The following is a 22,250-nucleotide window of genomic DNA, read 5'->3' as shown; positions in this document are numbered from 1 at the left end:
CAGATTGGAAAAGGAGAAGTAAAACTGTCTTTAATCACAGATGACATGATCCAAAGGAATCCACAAAAAATTCACCAGAACTAATAAAGGACTTTAGCAGTATTACAAAATCAATATACCAATTAATTGTATCTTTCTATACATTAGCAATGGAAAAACCAGAAATGGAAATTAAGAAAATGATTCCTTCACAGTAACAACAAAGAGAATAAACTACTTAGGAATAAGTTTAAAGGAAGAAATGCAAGACTTGTACACTGAAAACTATGAAACATTATCGAAAGAAATTAAAGAAGACCTAAATAAATGTAAAGACATTTCATGTTGCTGGACTGGAAGACTAAATATTGTTGAGGTGGCTCTTCTCATATTGATCTATAAATGCAGTGTAATCCCTAGCAAAATCCCATCAGACAGGCTGTAAAAATGAGTATCCCTGTTAGCTTGCTCTTAACTATTGTTGGGACCCATGGCAAAGGGTAATAATGGAAGTCCCAGCCACAGACTGCCCTCTTCTCTTCTCACTCCCTGGCACCATGAGGGGCTTCATAGGCAGGTGATGTGTGTGTGTGTGTGTGTGTGTGTGTGGTCACCCCTTCAACCCAGGGTTGTGCACAATAGAAACATAGTCCCCTTTCAGGACAGACCCACAGCAGAGATCCAAGTAGTTGCTAGGAAAGAGCTCTCACAGAGCCACTTGGGCAGGTACTTCCAGTTCTGTTTACCAGAGACATGGTCTAGAAGCAGAGGAATGGGCTCCAGATGGACAAGCACATTGCCTTGGCCCCACTGACTTATTTAGAAGGAGACCAGAGGTGTTCTCTAAAGCCATGTTTCTCAGAACTTTCATATGCAAACAAATCACTGGGATCTTGTTAAAGTGTAGATTTGGTGTGTCTGAGGTAAGGTGTGATGATCTGCATTTCTAAGTTTCCAGGCAATGCTCTGCTGCTGGTCTGTGGACCACACTTTGAGTAGCAAAGCTGTAAATCAGTGGCCCAGATCAGGAGCCTTACTAAGCTGGCTCTAAGAGCAGAACTCAGCTGTGGAATGGGAGGGACATCTATAGGGGTGAAGGATTGCTTCAGCACCATCAACCCTTTATCACCTGGGAGATGGCTGACTGGTGAGCCAAGAGTGTTTGTGGTACTGGCTCTTGAGGAACTCAAATCTAATGATGAGTTCGATATCAACAAGTGCAAGTCATTGTAGTAAGAGGGATACTAGACAAATATCTGAGGCACACAGGTGACACAGCAGAAGTGAGTAATGTCTGAACAGAGCATTGAAGGATGCACTGGGATTCTTAGAGAACAATGAGGGAAAGGGGATTCAAGACAAAGGGATACAGATGTATCTGTAGCAGATTATATTTTCCAAAAATGGCTGCAGCAATATCTCTAGTTCCATAAAACCTTCTAGAAACTTGTCACTCCCTATCAAGAGATAAAGTTTAATTCCCTTCTCCTTGAATCTGGGTGGAATTATGATGGCTTCTATGAATCCAATATGGAGAGATGACACCAGGTGATTTATGAGGCTATATTAGGAAAGAGTATGGAGTTTTTGTCTGGTTTTCTTGGGATGCTCACTTTTGGAACCCGACCACCAGACTGTGAGGAAGCCAAGAAATCCATGGAACGTCCTTATGGGGATCCTGAGTTCCCCACCCAGGACTCCTGTTGAGCTCCTAGCCAACAACCAATACCAACTTGCCTGCCGTGTGAATGAGCCATCTTTAAAGCAGGTCTTCCATTCTTCAGTGAAACTGCTCCAAGTGACATTGTGTTGCGGGGAGATAAATCATTCCCACCAAGCCCTGACGAAATTTCTGACTCATGAGCAAAATAAATGATTGCTGTTATTGAAACTACAAACTTTTGGTTTGTTATGCAGCAATAGATTCCAGGAATAGTATCCAAAGGTAAAGAGGCTTGGAACAGCTTAGTGTTTTAAAACATGGCCTCACTAATAGCATGTTTATGTATAACTCAGCTATTAGAAATAAAAACATGGAAACATGGGAAATGTTGGGAATGCTGAATTTATGGTGTGGAAGGAAAAAAGTTTAGTAAACAAATCATTAGTACTGTAAATGTAATGAGGTTGTACTGTGTAGTCAACCATACGTGGATTAATTATTATTCATGGCTCTTTCAGAAAATATAGGGATGCCTGGTTGGCTCAGTGGGTTAAGTATCTGACTCTTGATTTCAGCTCAGGTTACAATTTCACAGTTCATGACATCGAACCCTGCATGCGGCTCTGCACTGACAGCATGGAGCCTGCTTGGGATTCCCTCTCTTCCTCTCTCTCTGCCCTTCCCCATCTCATGTGCATATTCTCTGTCTCAAAATAAATAAATAAACATTAAAAAAAGAAATAAATCAATTTATAGATTTTACTACCACAATGAAAGCATAATATAATTTCAAAAGCAAATTAAGAGCCTACATGACTTCTTCTTTGGGGGATAAGTCCCCCTATTCTTGGGATAAGAGTATGTAATTCTGACTTGCCATTAATACCTTTGTTCCCCCACTGCCCCCCCCAAAACCCCACATTTCTAAAAAAAAAAACTAAGAGTTTCTGGAAGAGGTCAAATTTGTGACTGTTCTTTAATGCTAACAACCTTATTTTCTAGAGGCCTGAGGCGTGGTGGGTGTATGCTAATTTGAGGGATAAAGATTTAGAATGTACTGAATAGATATGCCCGGATTATTTCCTAAACTGTGAGTCTCCTGAAAAAAATTTTTTTTAGTCTTTTGACCTTAATCTAATATTTAGTTGAAAAGCAATATCCCCATGTAGTATGGGAATTTAAATTACATTTGAGTTCATAATCAGAGATTCCTGGGATGGAGACAGCAGGTGACAAACAGTTTCCTTCTTCAGCTAAGCTGACTCCTCCTACAATATTGTGTTCAGTTCCTGGCACTACATTTTAACAGAAACATGGACAAATTCAAGTGCATTGGGAAGAGAGTGATTTAAATGGTGAGGGAACAAAAAGCTGTGTCAGATGAGAGACAAATGAAGAAAAAAGGGATGCTTACTTTAGGGGAGGAGACAACTCACAGGGCATGGTAGACATTTTTAAATAATGAAAAAACTTTCTTGCAGAAGAGCTGTGAGCATTATTGTGTTGCCCAAAGCGTAATGAGAAAAGGATCAAGAGGCAATTTAGTGGTGAAGAAGGTCAAAACTGTCCAAAGATGGAATCATCTGTTGGGGGAGCTAAGAGGTCCAATCACTGGAGATTTTCACGAACATTATTTTGAAAGAATTCTAAATCAGATCGTGGTTGGATTCAACATCCTACAAAATCCTTTACTCAATTGCTAAGAGCTTTGAACTGCTTCAGAGCCTCCTGTGCTGTCATCTCTGGGAGTCATCGGATGTGCTCCCACATGTGCTTATAACACAGGCCCTTGTTTCCCGCCAATGCCTCCCAGGGCCAGAGTTGTGCCTCTGTGCCAAAGCCACTATGCTGCTGACTCCCACCCTCTTCCACTGCCACTCAACTGTCAACTCCTCCGCATGGCAATGGCTGACTTCTTCCCCCTTTTGTGATACACTGTACAATTGCTGTCAATCCAGAACCCTATAATGTCAAATATATTTTATGGGCAAATAGCTGTTAGTTCTAAGTCATGGACATTTCCCCCCCTTGGACTTAACCAGCAGCCTATAGGGGCTTGAGTTGGAATAATCAGGGAGCAACAGATTTTATGTCTTGCTTACAACCACCTTTATCCAGAGTGATGTGCTCATTGTCCTTAAGTACATATTCTTCTAGGTCTCCATTCTTCTTTTTTCTTTAAGGTCCATTCTTCACAGGACACTCCTTGGCCCCTCATTGAAATATCCCTGCTCCTCCCTAAGGGCATACCTGACATTCTGAATCCCAGATTAGACAAAGCTGTGGCCTTGTCTTCTTCCCTTTCTGTATCTGCCCCCCATCCTACATGATTCCATGAGTGAGGAGTGAGAGCAAAAAATTAGGAAAGTAAAGATAACAAATGAAAAAATACTTCAGAGGAGGGAAGGGTAAAGAACAACGCGGTGTGGATGGCTTAATTATAATTTTTACGTGAATTTAAAAAAATTTCAAAATGTTGTTTATACTACTAAATAGCATGACTGAAAGAAGTACTCGTGTAATTTAGCGCTAACAATGTAATTGGTCATCCTCCACAAGATTTCACTGATGAAAACCTAGCCTATATATCAGGAACAAATATCCAGCAGCTTTCTGGTAGTATTTGCAAAACAATTTTTATTACTCATTCAATGCTAATTATACATTTTGAGAGTCAAATTCAGAATAAATTATGTATACACTATGTAAAGATATTTACACACACACCATGTGTATCAGTCGATATTCTCCAACTCATGAGTTAAGAAGCAACTTGCTGTGCATGTTCTTGGCAAAGTTAGGCTGAGGGTAAATGGGGGAGATACCATATGTTTGCCCCTTCCTCTGAACGAGTAGAGAGATAACTGTATTTAGCTCTTCCATCTGAACCTTCCTCAGAGGTGCGTAAGTCCCTAGGGATGCAGTTTTGGAAAAAGTTGGGGGGTGGGCAGAGACAGCCAACTCTTTGAATTCTTATGTATTCTTCAGAAACTCCTGCAGTGGGGGCTCTTTCTCTTACCTTTCAAAGAGAGATGGAGGAATGATGGGAATCAGTAAGAAAGTTAATACTCAGTTCACTCTATCCATAAATCTCCAAAGGACTCAGGCATTTGTTTTGATTCCTGAGGCCAATCTAGTATAAGTTGAGCATAGCATGAGATTGCATATATAAACTATTAAGCAAATGCAAATGGAACAACCAGGGGCAGTGTGTCAGCTATGATCGAAAGCCCAAAGCTTATAACCTGGGTCAAAGTGGAGACGGTGAGCAACAGCATGAGTAAAGGAAGTCACTCGAGTTAGCAAGTCCAAGGCAGGTGGACAAACAGAAGTCTAGTGTCAAACTATCTTCGTGAATGTGGAGCTCGGCTGACAAAGAGGCCAGGTGAGTGTGCAGCTATGGAGGTGAATAACTTGCATCACTCTTCAGGAAAGAACTCGCCTATCAGATGCAAGGGGATTAGTTAGCTGACAGCTTCCAGCTATAAGTGCCTTCAGGACCCATCTTACATTTTGAGTCGGGGACACGCTCTTCCCGGGCAGTCTTAGCAAATGAGTACACATGATGGAAGCATTGGGATCTGGCCATTTCTGCCCAGTGTGGAAGTGCTTTGCGGGCAATGTCTGTTCTGGGGCTTTGGTTAGGCTGGACAGGCCTTCCTCAGAGCTGCACTGCAGCCTGAGACTCTTCCCACCCAACCCTTCCTCCTTCCTCCCTCCTTTCACCGGTGTCAAACCTGCATGGTAGCCTGAAGGATGTCACTGTCTACTCCTGCTACTTTCCTCTATTTTTTTTTCATAGATAAATAGTTAAATCTCTTCCATTCGTAACTACATCTTGGTGTCTGCTTTCTGGAAGACTCAGCTGATTACGGGAGGGATGCCAGTGTTCCAAGACACTGCAAGAATACCATCTATACCGGTAAGATAAATCACTGACTGGGGGCCCTGACACTTGGCTTCTCTCATGATACTGCCTTTTCATTTGCCCTTGGTTTGAATGGGAATCCCAGAGAACCCAAGGAAATTGTTCATCGATAGGGTACTTATAGTAAGTCCTGGTCAACAGAAAAAATGTAACAGAATAGACACAAGTGAAAGGAGCACAAGAATCTTTATTCTTCTCCGTTCACAAAAATTGTGCCCTCCCATGAATATGTGAATGTACTAAAAACCATCGTTATGCATTTTATGTTGGTGAATTGTATGGCCTGTGAACTACATCTTGATAAAAGTGTCCTTAAAAAACTGTACATTTCCAAGTAGACAAGGAAATACCAAGATGACTGTAGAGGAAGATAAAGGCAATAAGATAGAGAGTACATAGTTTCTCTTTTTCACTTTGGCCATATATAAAGAGATTTCATAGTGTTTCTTCATGCAGAGAGGGCCAGAGGGTTTATAAAGCTCTGGGAAATATTCATCAATATACTTTCTGAATTTAAACTGAACAGAAATAGTGAAGAGCTTATGCATTCTTTGAAATGGCTGCTAAAATGAATGACATGGAACAATTACACCTACTTCCCCAAATTATGGGATTTGGGGAAATGGCAGTTGAACAAGTTGGTGTATTCATTCATTTGACCAACATGAAGGGGGTGCCTACTCTTCATCCTAAGTATGGTCTCTTGAGCCCTTGAGTAGCTCACAGCAAACCAGGGGACGTAGACTTTTAAACAGTCTAGGATGCAGGGACACACACTGCAAGACTGCGAGACTGTTTGCAAGAAAAAGTGGCAAAGTCCAGAGAGATAATAGCATCAGACTTGAGGGTGATGTGACCTGCTACTTAGCAAAGCACTAGGAAGACTCGGAGCTCATACCTGCGTGACAGTTGTTTTGTTTCAAGCTCTATTTAAGTTGCTTATACATATTAACTCATTTAATCTTCCCTCTTACCCTATGTAAGTATCAGCTGTTAAAATAAGCCCCACTAGTAGACAAGGAATCTGAGCTAGTGAGACGATAAGTAACTTGTCCATCATCACAGCGTGAGAGAAGTAGAGCCAGGATCGTAAATCCGGACAGCCCACTTCCAGAGGATCCCTGTACTGCATTAAGATGGGCAAAATCAGAGCAAGGCTTTCCTTTGTTCTGTCTTTGTCTGCTTCAGAGGTTTTGCTAAGTTTGAAATATTTTTTACTTATTGTACTAATAACAGTATAATAACTTTAACGAAGAAAATCTTATCTATAATCTCGTTGCTCAACGAATCTCTGACTCTTACCTATCATTATTCTTTCCTTTGTTCTGATGATAGTCTTTTCCAGAGCAGATTCTCCCTATCTTATGGTGTCTAAGGATGGCTCCTCTGAACCACCTTTCCTTTTTTCCATTCCTGGCCTATGCTCACTCGAGACCCTTTAGCCATATCTCAGCACCTACTCAAGCTCCTCTGTATTTCTGGGGAAGTTGGAGGCAACAGCCCATTTCAGCAGCGAGTGGGACTCCTGGCCCCACGGAAACTACCACGGCAGTAGCAGCTTTGATACGTAGGGGACTTGAGGGAACATCATCATCAGAGAGCAGAGAGCATGTGTATTAGTCACCTATTGCTGCCTGAGAAGTTACCCTCAAAAGTTAGTGCTTGAAAACAACAAACATTATTGCCTCAAGGTTCAAGAGTGCCTTAGCTGGATGTTTCTGTCTCAGGGTCTTTTATGAGGTTGCACTGCAACCTTGTTGAGCAAGTTGGCAGCATCTGAAGGCTTGACTAAGGTGGATCTCCTTCAGAGTTTGCTCACATGGGTGTCAGTGGGAGATGTCAACTTCTAGTCCATCGGCCTCTCTGTAGGGTTGCTTCCAATACGTCAGCTACCTTCCCTCAGTGTGAATGATGAGAGTGAGAGAACCAGCAAGCCGCCAAGATGGAAGTCCTACTATCTTTTATATACTAATCTCGGAAGTGAGGTACTATCACTCCTTATCATTTATTAGCCAGCCCTAACATGATGTGGGAGGGGACTACCCTAGGATGTGAATACCTGAGGCAAGGGTCATTAGGGCCATCTTAGAGACTGACTCCCATACTTAGGCAGGGGCCAGGGGTGGGAGGAAGAGCCAGACTTCTGTGTCTGGATCTTAACTTATGGGAATGGTGTCCACTGATGTTTTGCAGTGTGCAGCATATGTAACCACACATAGCAGCCCAGGTGGCAGTCCCTCACCAGGTGGCAAAATCAGGGGTATTTGTCCTCAGCACTCTTCCATTACCTGTTAGGAATTCACTTATTTATTCATTCAACAAACATTTTTTTATTAAGTTTAAAATTTTAATTCCAGTATAGTTAACATACAATACTATATCAGTTTCAGGGGTATAATATAGTGATTCAACAATTCTATACATTACTCAGTGCTCATCATGGTGAGTGTGCTCTTAATACCCATCATCTTTTTTACCTACTCCCTCACCTACCTCCCCTCTGGTAACTTGCATCAAACATTTTTAAAACACCTGTAACATGCATCTGTATTGACAATGTACTGAGTAATGGGGTCCTAGGGTCTCAGCCTAACAGGGCTTTGATTTTCCCACATCTGTGTTTTTCTTCTGGATTTCCAAGACATTCAGAGTGACCACAGAGTGCCTACAGCCCCTTTCAAGCAAAAGATTATTGTCTTTCATCCCATTTTCACAGGGTCCTAATCTTTGGTAAACTTAAGCTAATAATGATATTTCCTTCAGGGAGCACAATCCAAATATTTCACAGTCCTTGACCCTGGGTGCCTAATAAGAGTGGAAACAGCCTAAACAAGGGCTGGCTCTACCAGTATGATGCATTTTTTGCTGAAATCCAGTCCAGTTACCCTCAGAAAGGTCTTTTCTAGCACACCCCAGTCATGCTAGAAAACTAATTGTGACTCTACCTACTCATGAAGTTGGCAGTAACAAAAGTTATAAGATGAGCCCTACAAAAAATATTCCTGTTTGCCAATGCTAGGGATAAAATGTAGGCAATATATTGAAGTCCAGAAATACGAAGTGTAGGAAAGGAGTGAGTTCATGATGATGGATTGATGGACCAGAGCAGGAAATACAAGGCAGGTAAGCTATTTGTTTTGGAGATGGAATTTGAGTCTTAGGGGAGAGGACTTGAGAAAAATCAAGTGAAATCTGTTAGTAACACGGGACTCATGTTAATGTGTTCTGAATTTCACAGACTCCAGAGCCAAACTGCTAATTTCAAATCCCAGCTCTGCTACTCACTACCTATGTGACAGTGGGCAAGTGACTTAATCTCTCTGAGCTTGAATGTTCTCATCTGTACATTGGAGTTGACTGAATGAAACCAAACTTCTGGGGTGTTTGTGAGCTAGTATATATAAAGTACTTGAACTTTGCCTGGTATAAATCAAGAACACACTAAACGCTAATTATTATTATTGGAGAAATTAAAACAATGTCTATTGTGTAATCAACAGAGGTCAAGTTCATTCACTGCACCAATATTTATTGAATATATATATAGCAATGAACCTCAGACAACAAAATCCTTGTTACCAAGGTACTTATATGTGGAGGAGGGAAGGAGGGAAGAGCAGGGGAGAAATAGAAGACTAAAATAAACAAATAAGTAAAAATATACTATTTTAGAATTTATTATGATGATCATGCAAAAAAGAAAGCATAGTAGGGGTTATAGGAAGTGCTGGAGGTGGGGAGAGGTGAAGGGAAAAAGGTTCTAGAGACAGGAGATTGTTAAGTCAGAAGCGTTGAGGCCGAGTAATGTTTGGTGTGTCCCATTCTGGCTGGAGGGAGATGAGGATAGGGTGAAGTTGTACAATGTGAGGTCAGAGGGGTCCTAGTTGAGGGTAGTGGGCAGATCATGTAGGGCCGTGCAGTCATTGTAAGAAATTTGTCTGTTGCTCTAGGATGGAAAGCCATTGGAGGTTTTGAGAAGACGAGAGACCTAGATTTTAAAGGACAACTTAGACTATTGTACGTTGGGATGGAGGGTGGGGGGAATGGAGGGATAGTAGGTAGTCAGGTAGGAGTCTCTTGTTGAGAGATGATGGTAGCTTGGATTAGGGTATTAGCTGTGGGGAGGGAGGTGGGAAGAAGTGGATACTTTTCAGGGTGTATTCAAAAATTAAGGCAGAGTCAACAGAATTTTTTTCAACGTTTTTTTTTTTTTTATTTTTTTTTATTTTTGGGACAGAGAGAGACAGAGCATGAACGGGGGAGGGGCAGAGAGAGAGGGAGACACAGAATCGGAAACAGGCTCCAGGCTCTGAGCCATCAGCCCAGAGCCTGACGCGGGGCTCGAACTCACGGACCGCGAGATCGTGACCTGGCTGAAGTCGGACGCTTAACCGACTGCGCCACCCAGGCGCCCCCAGAGTCAACAGAATTTGCAGATGAATTGGATGTAGCTCTTAAAACAAAGAGAAAGGTCAAAAATAGGGAAGTTTTGTGAGGACAGGGATTTTTCTCTTTTATTCAATGTCATATCCCAACCAACTATACAGTGCCTATTACTCAACAGGCATTCCCTGACTTAATGAAAAGGGCAATTCTGATTTGTATTATATCCTTAACTTCCTAAGTTCAGTAAATACTATACAACAGTGAAAACAACTACAGATAAATGCAGTATTGTTATTTGCTGTAACAGAAGAGTGCTTTGTTATAAAATATTCATTAGAAACAAACAAAACCCAACAGGATATCCACCTGAGTACATTTAAGAGTTCTCTGTTTGGAGAAAAGCATAGAGATCTAGAAAACGGGGATGCCATCATCTATCTTCACCAAACCATCACAAAATGCACTAATACACAATCAGTCAAATGAAAATATTAAAATACACATATTTAACGATGTAAAATTTTTCACACATTCAAGACAATCTATCAAATGTTCTATTTTGGTCATATTCTAATATTAAAAAGCAAATTTTGTGCATTATGTCATCTCTTTCTGCTAATATATTGCACCATGTGAGAGGTATATATGGCTATATAATTGGTAAGAATCTCAGAATATGCTAATTGGTAGTCTTCCAATACATATTTTAGAGTCTAAGGGCAACAGGGCCTGTTGATACCGTTGAGTGTTGCATAGAAGAAATACACAAGAGCACACCCACTTTTTACTCAGTAGTGATTTATGGAGGTTGGAAGCCAATACCTGCTTTTGCCAGTTTTCAGGGATGCGATGAAGTAATAGTTTTTGAAGAAAGCATTTGATGAAAGGATTTTCAGTTTGAGACACATGTATGGATCTTGACTTGCTCCTGTCCTCACAGGTCTTATTGCACTGATTTCTTTAGGCTGTTTGAATTGAGCTGGACTCTATGGAGGCTATCTGCAGCCACTTTCCCCACATACGGTGCCAGCTCCAGAGTATGTCACATATATAGCGACAGGTCCTATATAGGAGAGGTCTAGGAGCGGCAATAGCAATCATTTGGCAAAAGGAGCTAGGGTTGGAGGTGGGGGAAATTTTGTGGAAGCTGAGTTTGCATGACAGGCGTGGGTTCTTTTTTTTTTTTTATGGTTATTTGGGGTGAAGATTATAGGGGAACACGACGTTCCCTCAGGTCACCCACAGCACTGCTACTGTTCCCATTGCCTTTAACTGGGCATTAAGGCAGCTCCCACTCGCTCTTTCACCTCTCTCCCAAACATCCTCCTCCTTTCTCCTCTCTCCCGAATATCCCAGGGTTAAAATGGCTTGGAGCTCCTAGCTACCGTGCACATTCTAGGCCAGGACAACCCAAAAGGCTGAAGGATTTTACTGTTGCAGTGTAGGGTAGAGAGTCTGGGTTAGCCTTCGCGAACTTTCCAGGCTAGTGCGAAGTTTTCTCATCTTGGGTGCATGTGGGAACCAAGCGTCTGAGTTTTGGTTAATATGTCAACAGGGTCAGTCCCTGTAGTTACTTTGCGAACACTGTGAGGCAAGTGTGCAGCCCACGGCTGCAGTGGCTGGGGGTAAAACGCCGCACCCAGCTTCGTCTTAGGGCAATTCCCCTTCCCCACCCCCCCAGCCAGCATTGCCCTTTAATGCGCGTGCCCGTCAAGGTCCCCGCGTCCCTTCCCCTCAAGTCGCCTCGTTAGCCTCTGTTTCCCTCTCCTCTCCTGGTCCCTGCCTTTCCTTTTCCGTGGGACAGCCCTCGCCCACCCCCGCCACGGCTCACTCGCGGGACTCGGCTGTCACTTTACTTTTCCGTGCCGCTTCCCCGCCCCCTCGCCAGGCCGGCCGGGCAGTTAGCCCGTGCGCGCGCCCGCCACCGCCCCCTCGCGGCCACGCGCCGGGAGGAGGCGGGGCGGAGCGGGCTTGGGGTGCCGGGAGGCGCGCGGCACGGCACGGCCGACGTGGGGCTGGCGCTCTCGCGGTCTCTCCCGGGCGGGCACACGGGCACGCGCACTCGCGGGCGCGCGCGCGGACGGCCGGGCGGAGGCAGCGTCTCGCGGAGGCGGTGGCTTCACTTTCCAGGAGTCAGGGGCGGCCGCAGCAGCAGCCGCGGGCAGCAGCCTCGGGAGCCGGAGCTGGAACGGCCGCGGGCAGCGGCGGCGGCGCTGAGGGTGAGTCCGGGCGGGCGCGAGCGCGGCGGGGACAGGCGTGGCCGGGCGGCCGGGTGCGTGGTGCGCGGGTCCGGCTTTCGGTGACAAGACCGTCTGCGGGGACACCCCGTCCTCGGCCCTCCCAGCGCCCCCCCTCCGCCCCCCGCCTCCGCAGCCCTCTTTCGCAGCGCTTGGGCTCTAGCCCGTGACCTGCGCAGACGCCCCTCCCTCAGGTATTCGCCCGGGCCTCGCCGGTGCTCCCCCACTCCAGTCCCCGGCGTCCTCCCTCTAGCTGGCGTCCCCCCTCTAGTGGGCGTCCCCCCCCCCAACCTCCTCTCCACGTCGCAGGTCTCTCCTTACACCAATTGCACCCTAGTTCTCCTTCTCTGCTCCCTAGCGTGCCCCATTCCCGGCGCCCCCTCCCGCGAGCCTCCTGCCCCTGTTTCTCGCCCTTTCCACCCCTCCCCCTCCTTCCTATCTCCCCCCCCCCCACCCCCGCCCGCCTCGTCCCTGCCTGTCCATCTTCTACCCCCTTCCGTTCTCAGTTCCCCATCCTTCGCCACCCTTCCAGCCCCTTTGCTTTCCCAGCCGCATCCTGGAACTAAGTCTTTGCAAAAGTACTGGATAAATGTCACGGTGGAAAGTGCCCGGCTTGATCTTTTGCTATTTTCCCTAATTGCATAATTGCTGCACATGGTGTCTCTCTGGCGAGTGCCGGGTCTGGCGCCGCCACCGAACCCCGTGGCCCTCCTGGAAAAGACCTTGTGGGGTGTGTTTGTGTATGCCCGGGTGTTGTATTGGTCTTTTGTGAAGCCTAGCGCTTGTCACAGTTTGGAGCCGAAGCCCATTTTTCTCTGGTCTCTTCTCTGCAGCCCCCACTGGCCTGGTTTGAAACTGGATTCCCTCTGCCCTCCTTCCCCCACTTCTCCCCCTCTCTTCTCTCATAATGTTTTGATCCTTTTGCCCTTTACCATTTCTAATGAAGATAAAGCGTAGCTTCTTGTGGGTTTTTTTTTTTTTTTTCCCACGACCAACCAGAAATGTCCAATCCATCTTCCCTTAAGGAAATTAAGGCCGCTTTAGAAAGACATCATCCTGTGCTCGGTGGCTGTTAGACCTATTTGCATGTTTTCAAGATTCATCGTTTTGTATTGTGTATTCTTGAGAGTTTACTGAAATATTTTTATTTAAAAGTACAAAAGAAAGTGCTAGGGTTTACCTTCGGATTATCTAGCGCTTTGGAAAGATTTTAAGGTCTTCTTAGTTTTTTGTTTTTTTTTAATTCCTGATTCTTTAAAAAGTATGTTTCTGTATATGTGATAATTCAGTCTGGACCTTGCAATTTAAATAATTGTCTCAGCGGTTTGGACGCTCTGGCTCTTTAGTGTTTTTGCATATGGGCTGATGCTGACGATAGTGTTTAATGTCATACCCCATTATATCTCCCCCAGAACATAGCACCTTTTCTTCAAAAATTGTATTTTATTTTACATTTTAGGTAAGTTCAGAAATCTGAGTAGGAAGACAAATAAGATATCAAAAGACAGGATTAAGCGTTTTCCTGTTGTAAAAGCTCAAATGAACATTTGCTTTTGCAGTTTTATACCATGAGATACAGTTATAAGGCTTATCTGGACAGTAGTTGGATTTATGAAGTGACTATAGTTGTTTTTACCTTATCAGTTATATTTAGAACCGAATCATTTCATTTTTATGGAACATGTGAGTTTCATTTATTATATTGCTGATTTCCAGGACTGCATGTAATTAGGACATAGAGTACACAGCTATAATACAAGATTATTTTGTGTGTTGAAGAAGAAACAACATCCAAACTTTTAATATAACATGTTTGAGGAAAAGTCCACCTTTCTATTTTATGTTTAGAAACCAAGATTTACTTTGAGTCCATAATAAAAATAGAAATTGGGATATCTTATTAGCTTTGAAACTATCATTGAAGAAGAACACTATGTTTATAACTCTGGAATTTAAGTTTATCTTCCTTCTATGGTTCGATCAAATTACCTAAGTAGGAATTAATCTTAAAGATAATTTAAAAATGCTGATTTAGAAGATAACTTTAAAGACTTTTAATTCATGACTTTTTATTCATTTGTATTTTGGAAAGACAAAACAATTTCATACTTAAACCTAATTAAAATGCTTGTAGACTGCTTTTTCTTCGTAAAAATCAGTTGTCACCTGAGTGGTACAATAATTTTTTTCCAATACTTTTTTCTGTACTTAGGCATTTCAAAACCAAAATCAGTGGAAATTTGCCTTACTCTTGATATTTGAAAAAGAAACGAAAACTCTGTTTCTGTAAGTTTCTGTAGTGGTTATTAGCGGTCTCAGATGAATTTCTTATCTGTAGGTTAAGATTCAGATGAAATAAAGTTGTCTTAGGTCAAAAGTGGAAATGAAATATTTTTCTTTATTGTGAAACTATAGAAATTATACCTTTATTTGGGTTTCTTTTTTTATGGAAAGGAGCCAAACTTGAGTATATCATCATATGATTTCTATATATAAAATTAAAAGTTGGGCAAGACATGGTATTAGAAGTTAGGGTAGTGACAGGAGGTGATGCATATGCTGTATTTCTTGGTCTGGATACTGGTAACACAAGTGTGTTCAGTTCATGACAGTTCATTGGCCAACACTCAACATTTGTGTACTTTTTTGTCTATACGGTACACTTCAAGAATTTTTCTTCAGCTAAGGATTTCCTCTAATACTTATCCTCTGTTGGCCTTCTTTTAGTATCCACATAATCAAATACTTCTCCATTCAATTCTTGATCTGTCAGTTCTCTAGACTCCCAGCGGCCAAACACACTGAGACTCAAATCCATTTTATTAATAACCACTTTATGGAGATGTATTCCACATACTGCAAAACTCACTGTTTCAAAGTATACAGTATACTAAGTGGTCTTAGTATATATTTACAAGGATGTGCAACCGTCACAACTCTCTGATTTTAGAACATTTTCAGCACCTCAAAAAAGAAACTCCATACCTATTAGCACTCACTCCCTACTTGGATATTTTTAATAGTTTTTTTTTCTTAATTTAATTTAGTTAGTAATCTCTACACCAGTATGGGGCTTGAACTCACAACCCTGAGATGAAGAGTTGCATGTTCTACCAACTGAGCCAGCCAGGAGCTCCATAATAGTATTTTTTAATAATTCTCTGGAGAGATTAGTCTTCTGATATTCTGGAGTGGTGTTTGAAAGTTGAGTTTGGCTCAGATTGAGTCATTGAGTAATCTTTCGAGTAATTATATACTCATAGCATTATTATTGTGCAAATGTACATAAATAAGAACATTGAGAAGAATGTGTAGCTTTATAACTAATGTAAGATAGAACTGAAACTCTAGGCATAGATTATTAAACTGAAGGACCAAGTTCAGTAAAAAAGAATTTTATTTCATTTAGGCTTCTGTATATTTTTCATACAATGGGTTGCTTCTGGTTTAAGATGTATAAAATGATTTCTCACTCATTTCACATTTCTTCAAATATTGCCAACAGCATTTTGCTATATCCAAGGACCTTTCCCTGAGAATTGTTCTCTTTCTCACTTCCGTGCGCATCTGCTCTAACCCGCTTTTATGTACATACTTATAAGATTTTGAACTTCTGATATATTTTAACTGAAAGAAACTGGAAAAAAAATCAATGTTAAATCCAAGGATAAGAATTAAAGTGAAATAAAAATGAAAAAAAAGCAAGAAATATATGTTAGGACTGTTACAGCTAGACTTGAAACATACTGGTATAAAATTTCAGTATTCTATTAAGTGACTTTAGTGCTCATAAAAGATGTCACAGCTGTGGAGACTGATGATCTCCATTTACAGAACAGGTAGAAGAGCAGTCACATTTCTCCGTCAGTGTGTTTTCAGAGCTGCTTGTACAGATGTATTTTTGTTTGGCCTGGGGGAAGGGAGCTGTTGGAGTTGAGAGGGGTGGTGTTGTGTTTGTGTGATGTGTCTTTGAAGGCATTCAGTATCTTCTGTTGACTCTTCACCTCTCTGCATCCGGATCATTCTCTTGCAGTGCTTTTTGGTTTGTCTTACCATAAAAATTTCAACCCATTAAAGACTTGTATTATGAAATCACTTTCATTTAGAGGAAGCTGTAAGTTAAATCTTCGGTGGGGGTGAATTTTCATCACTGTCAACTAGCTATACATTTAGACTAATTACAGTAATAAAAAACAGTGCTTTATTTGAGGTATCTTTCTTTTACAAAGTACTTCTTAGGTGTCGGTAACATGGCGAGCACAAGGCCCTTTTGAGCCTGGACACTGATTTGTCAGTTTGGTTAGAGTTGTCAGTACACTTTAAGCTAGTTTGGTTGTAAGGAATGTCTTCATAGAAACCAAACTCAGGAATTGATTATTATGGAATGACAGTTCAGAGGGGATATCCCTTTTCACTTACTAGAATTTTTTTGTATCTGCTAGCCAGGTTATAGCAGTTATATACCTATGTATCAAGGTAGGTATTAAGGAAATTGAGTTGAGAATTAGAGCTGCTTGGGGAACATGAACTAAGAGCAAAGGGAATTTGAAAGTCTTTAGGGATATTTTATCCAAGGCTGGAAAAAAAAGAATCCTTCACCATCTCAATACAGTCTCCATTTCTTGTGAAACACAGTTGCTTGGTATATTGCTCGATCAGTGCTGACACCATCATATGGTTCAGGTTTTATTTAGAATCATGCAGGCCTCTGTGTTCTTTTGTGTTCTTCTGTTATCAGAAAGGTTACTTAAAATAATTGACTAGCTTGGAGAATTTTAACTTAGTAGTTTTTCAGAATATTTAGAGTTGTACAACATCACTATTATTTTTAAAACATTTTTTTAAATGTTTATTTTTGAGAGAGAGAGAGAGAGAGAGACAGAATGTGAGCAGGGGAGGGGCAGAGAGAGAGGGAGACAAGGAATCCAAAGCAGGCTTCAGGCTCTGAGTTGTCAGCACAGAACCTGATGAGGCGCTTGAACTCATGAACTGTGAGATCATGACCTGAGCCGAAGTCGGACGCTTAACCGACTGAGCCACCAAGGCGCCCCACAGCATCACCATTATCTAATTTAAGAACATTTTCATCAACCCAAAAGCATACTTTATACCTATTAGCAGTCCTTCTGCATTCTTCCCTCACTCCTACTCCCTGACAACCATTTACCAACTTCTCTGTCTGTGAATTTGCCTATTCCGGACATTCTGTGTAAATGGAATCATACAGTTTATTGTCCTTTGTGACTGACTTCTTTCAATGAGCATGATGTTTTCAAAGTTCATCCATGTTGTGGTGTGTACATATTGTACTTCATTCCTTTGTATGGATGAATAATACACTGTTGTGTGGCTGTATCACATTCGGTTTATCCATTTATCAGTTAGTGGACATTTGAGTTGTTTCCTCTTTTTGGCTCTGTGAATAATGTTGCTATGAATGTTTTGTGTATACATTTTGTATGTTTTCTTTCTTCTTCTCAGTACGTTTTGAAAGAAAAGTTTTGGCAGCTCCCAAAGTTGTTTTGTAAATGACCACCCTGTTCATTTTATATTAGTTTTACTTAATTCTACTTGCAGGCTCTCTTTCTCTCTGTTCTAGAGGTAACTTACTGTCGTCCTCCCACAACTAAATAAATGATCTTTGATTTTTAATCCAGGATCTAAAATGTCCACTGAGGCACAAAGAGTTGATGACAGTCCAAGCACTAGTGGAGGAAGTTCTGATGGAGACCAGCGTGAAAGTGTTCAGCAAGAACCAGAAAGAGAGCAAGTTCAGCCCAAGAAAAAGGAGGGAAAAATATCCAGCAAAACAGCTGCTAAATTGTCAACTAGTGCTAAAAGGTACCTTAATAATTTTAACCTTTTTGGTTTTAGTATCAATTTATCATCTTAAGTTCTCTCTTTTGTATTTAATCATTTATTTGGGATACAGATTCATAAATCTGTATTGAATACATCTGTAATGTAATGTAATAAATGTAATGTAATAAATCTGTATATGAATAGACAAATTCATAAAAATACATATTCATTGTGTGTGTGTTTGTATTATTTAATAAGTGAGCATATATAGGAAAACGTGTGTAAAAGTGTGGTAGTTTAGTTTACTCGACCATAAATATTTTATTCTGTTCAGCAACATGGAAGAGTGAGTAGGAATCTGTTAAAATAGTTTTTGAATGATGTATATTTTCTACTACTTGTTAGTAAAGTTAGAAATGCTGAAGTTAGCAACAAACATATCTTGGTTTCATTATATAAGGCAGTGACTCTGTCTTGATACAGATTTTTTTTTTCTCTAGACAGTAGATACATCTGGAAGGTAGATATTTGAATGAGTCTCTATTACCACATCAATTGCTTATGAGGACTGGACTCACCAGAGAATCTGCTTTAATATTGTTTAATTATAGAATGTGTCTTGGAAAAGAATTTAGAAGTAAACTAAATTTAATACAGTTTTTCCTGATTTTGTGGTTTAATGGTCTTATTTTCTAATACCTTTTAAAAAATATCAAATAGGAAGCATAATGAAAGCAATCTGTAATTTTTAGACATAGTGGAATGTGAATGTTCAATGATAGCTTTATATTTATTGGATAGTATGAATTAGGAGGATCTGTTTCCTGATGATCCAAAACCATTATGGTGTAGTAGACCTTGTTTCCCTCTGGTGTAGTCAATCCACAGGATTGGGAAGAACCTTCTCAGGCCTCCTGGTGGGACATGAGCTTCTAGGGAGAGATGTTGGAGTGATAGTGAGTGGTCAGCAACTTATGCCAAGGGACTAGGGTAGTCAACTCCTTCCCAGAAGTGTGGTGCTGGTCTCTGATCTCTCTTGAAGGAGTGGTGTGAAAGTCAGGTGGCCTCAAGCTTTAAACCTCTATACTAGAACATGCCAATGTGGGAGAACAGGGTTCCGTTTAGTTTTGCTATCTCCCCACAAGTCCAGAGGGCTTTAGTCGGCTGACCCGATGACCCCTCTGCTGGCTGGCCACAGCACAAAATGACCTGCTGCTGGGAAATGTGGGGTGGAGTTAGTATGGATAAGAAAGGTAGGAATGGAGAAAATATGACATTAAGATGAAAGAAAGGTTGGGGTGAGTGAGTGGATAAGAGGTACTCAGTTATAGAGTGTACCTGCATGTAAATGAGGAAACTGTAATTCAGTCATCAGCTTCTGATAATGAGGATTTTCACAGGGCATCTTCAGCTTGTCAGAAAAGGGAGAGAATGGGCTGTCCAGGTCTGTGGGAAGTAGAGTTGGGATAGTGCTTTGCCTGGGTTTGTGCTCAGTTGTCCCATGATGCTAGTTAGCAAAGACTCCTGTCTGTTTCATGAGGCCCTGACTTTCCCCCTCATTAGGAGGATCTCCATAATCCCTAAAAATCATAATTGAGTGATGTATCAAAAGACCAAATTCTGTGTGTGAGAGATCATTAAGTGTACAATGTGTGAAAGTGAGGATTGCATGATTTTTTCAAGTACATGGGTAATATTTTACTTTATTTTACTACAGTGTGTACAAAGTATAGATTATAGGGGCACCTGGTGGCTCAGTCGGTTAAGTGTCTGACTTCAGCTCAGGTTATGAGTTCAAGCCCCACATCAGGCTCCATGCTAACAGCTCAGAGCCTGGAGCCTGCTTCGGACTCTGTGTCTCCCTCTCTCTCTGCCCCTCCTCCACTCGTGCTCTATCTCTCTCTCAAAAATAAATACACATTAAAAAAAATAAAAAGAAAACCCCCGAAGTATACATTATATAGTCAAACCTAGTCCCTCCCCTTCCCCTTTAAAAAGAGGATAAGATCTAGTTTTGAGATAGTACATGTATGTAAAGAATCCAAGACAGTGCCTGATCGGCGCATAATAGTAATTGGTATTATTGCAGGGGTCAGAGTAGGAAGTATTGTCTGAGTTAAAAGAGAAAGCTTAATTTTTCACTCATCTTTTCCTCCAACTTAGTTGATAGTGAAGTTATTTTATTTTTTTCTATCTTTGCTTAAATTCTAAGAACTCAGGAAAAAATTGAGAATCAGGAAGGCAGACACCCACATCTTTTAAATTCATCATTATATCTATAGTGCCTACCATAGTAGAGTCACAGTATTTACTTACAGGTGTCTTAGAACCTTGATTTGATTGTAGGGATTGGTTCTTCCATGGATAATTAAGATCCCAGTACTAATGTGTGCAGAAGATTCAAAGTTAGAGATCATTTCAAAATAAAATTCTAATTTATTATTGTTAATTTTTATTCAGATGAGAAGTCTTTTCCATATAGTGTCATTTTATAAGAGATAATTTATCAGAAGAAGTACACAGGTTGGACTCTAGAGCTGGGATCTGGGTTTGATTATAGGTTCTGGCATTTAGCAGCTCTGTGATCTGAGATACATAATTTAACGTTTCCAACCTCAGTTTCCTTTTCTGTAAAATGGAGATAATAATGGTACTTCTTCACAAGGCCGTCATGAGGACTAAATATGATAAAGCATTTATTTGCCATCTAGTAAGGTCTCATACAGTGGTGCTGTCATTTATAGACTTTGTGCCACCTAAAGTCTTGTAGATGTTTTTTAAGTTCATTTGATAAACTTTAGGAAAATGAGATCTATGTTAACCTTTGAGGACATAATACTACTGTTGAACTAGAAATACTCAGATGCTGTGATTATGTGTATTTTACGTAACTCGGGAAAATTACTTTGTACATAAGTGCTCAATTGCATGAAATGTGCTGTAACTGAAGAACTAATACTTTTGTGTAGAAATGTATTTTTAAAAAAAATCTCAGTTTTTAAGGTATTATGGAAGAGTGACATAGAATATAGGAATCATTTAAGTGGACACTTTATTTAAACAATGGTATAAGTTAATTTCATCTATTTTGAGGTAAGAGGAAGATTATAGTTACATATTTGATCAGTTTTTGCTCCTTGGCAAGAATTTGTTTCTTAAAAAATTGACGTGCTTTTATCTTGATAATGTCTATGTCACTTGTTATATTTGCAAGTATGTAGTTGGACTATGTCTAGCAGTGACACATTTTGATGATTTTATTTGATTGACTAGTCAGTTCAGTAAAACAATTATTTTGAGCTCGTCATTGAATTGACTGTACTGCTTTCAAGTGTTGACACATCTGTAACTGTGAATTTTAAATCACATTTATTCCAAATTAACTTTGTTTGGAGTAGACATTGTGATTTTACTGGACATACTGCTATTTGGTTTTAGACTCTAAATTTTTGTTAGGTTGAAGGGTGGATTCCAGTGTGTTCCAGTGTAAACGTTTATTATGGTTTTCTACATTAGAATGAATTAGTACTCTTTATAGATAATCTTTTATAATTACTTCATCTTCTTGATTCTAAATGTACACATAAAAACTTTTTTAATGTTTCTGAACTCAGGATGCATTGTGCAAAAATATTTATTGAGGATATCTTAAAATCACGGATATATAGTTTATATCACCATTCAGAATTAAACTTTAGGCTTATTATGTGCATTGACTCTGTCTTTTCTAGGTTAATTCAGAGACTACTTCGAAATTTAAAAATTTTTAGTGATTAATTGAGTGGTGTTTTTCTTGATAATAATTTCATTTTCAAAGGTTTTGACCAGTTGATTCAGTTGGTTAGAGTAGGAGTTCTCAGGTGGCCAAGGAATACAGTCCATTTAAGAATATAGAAAGGCATTTTGGTGGCACCCTTTTTTATTTTTAAATAACTGTTAAGAAAATACCTTTGTGAATTCCCATGTCCAAATATTCATGCTCTACTTGGACCTGAGTGAGTTCCTGAATCGTTTTTGTCTTAATGTTTTTAAAAAAATTTTTTAATGTTTATTTTATTTTTGAGACACACACACACACACACACACCACGAGTGGGGGGAGGGCAGAGAGAGAGGGAGACACAGAATCCAGAACAGGTTCCAGACTCTGAGCTGTGAGCACACAGCCCTATGTCGGGCTCCAGCTGGCAAACTGCGAGATCATGACCTGAGCCAAAGTAGGCGCTTAACCAACTGAGCCGCCCAGGTGCCCCCTT

General features: G+C 40.8%; 1 protein-coding gene across 5 annotated transcripts in view; it reads left to right on the top strand.

Moving 5' to 3' along the window:
* The first annotated feature begins 12,030 nt into the window (after window positions 1-12,030).
* Window positions 12,031-22,250, top strand: part of UBE2E2 (ubiquitin conjugating enzyme E2 E2) — a 373,353-nt gene continuing 363,133 nt past the window's right edge. Inside the window, exons 1-2 of one of the 5 annotated variants that reach the window (XM_058729760.1) lie at window positions 12,031-12,175; window positions 17,851-18,034. In XM_058729760.1, the coding sequence (XP_058585743.1) occupies window positions 17,859-18,034 (176 nt within the window). In that variant the 5' untranslated portion in view covers window positions 12,031-12,175; window positions 17,851-17,858. Of the gene's footprint in view, window positions 12,176-12,325; window positions 12,388-17,850; window positions 18,035-22,250 lie in introns of those variants that run through there. The other 4 variants (XM_058729757.1, XM_058729759.1, XM_058729756.1 and 1 more) reach the window with 4 other exon arrangements.

The sequence above is a fragment of the Neofelis nebulosa genome, chromosome 5 (assembly GCF_028018385.1).
Source record: "Neofelis nebulosa isolate mNeoNeb1 chromosome 5, mNeoNeb1.pri, whole genome shotgun sequence".
Lineage (NCBI taxonomy): Eukaryota > Metazoa > Chordata > Mammalia > Carnivora > Felidae > Neofelis > Neofelis nebulosa.
Note: the sequence above shows the minus strand (reverse complement) of the source record. Positions and strands in the feature narration are given on the sequence as shown.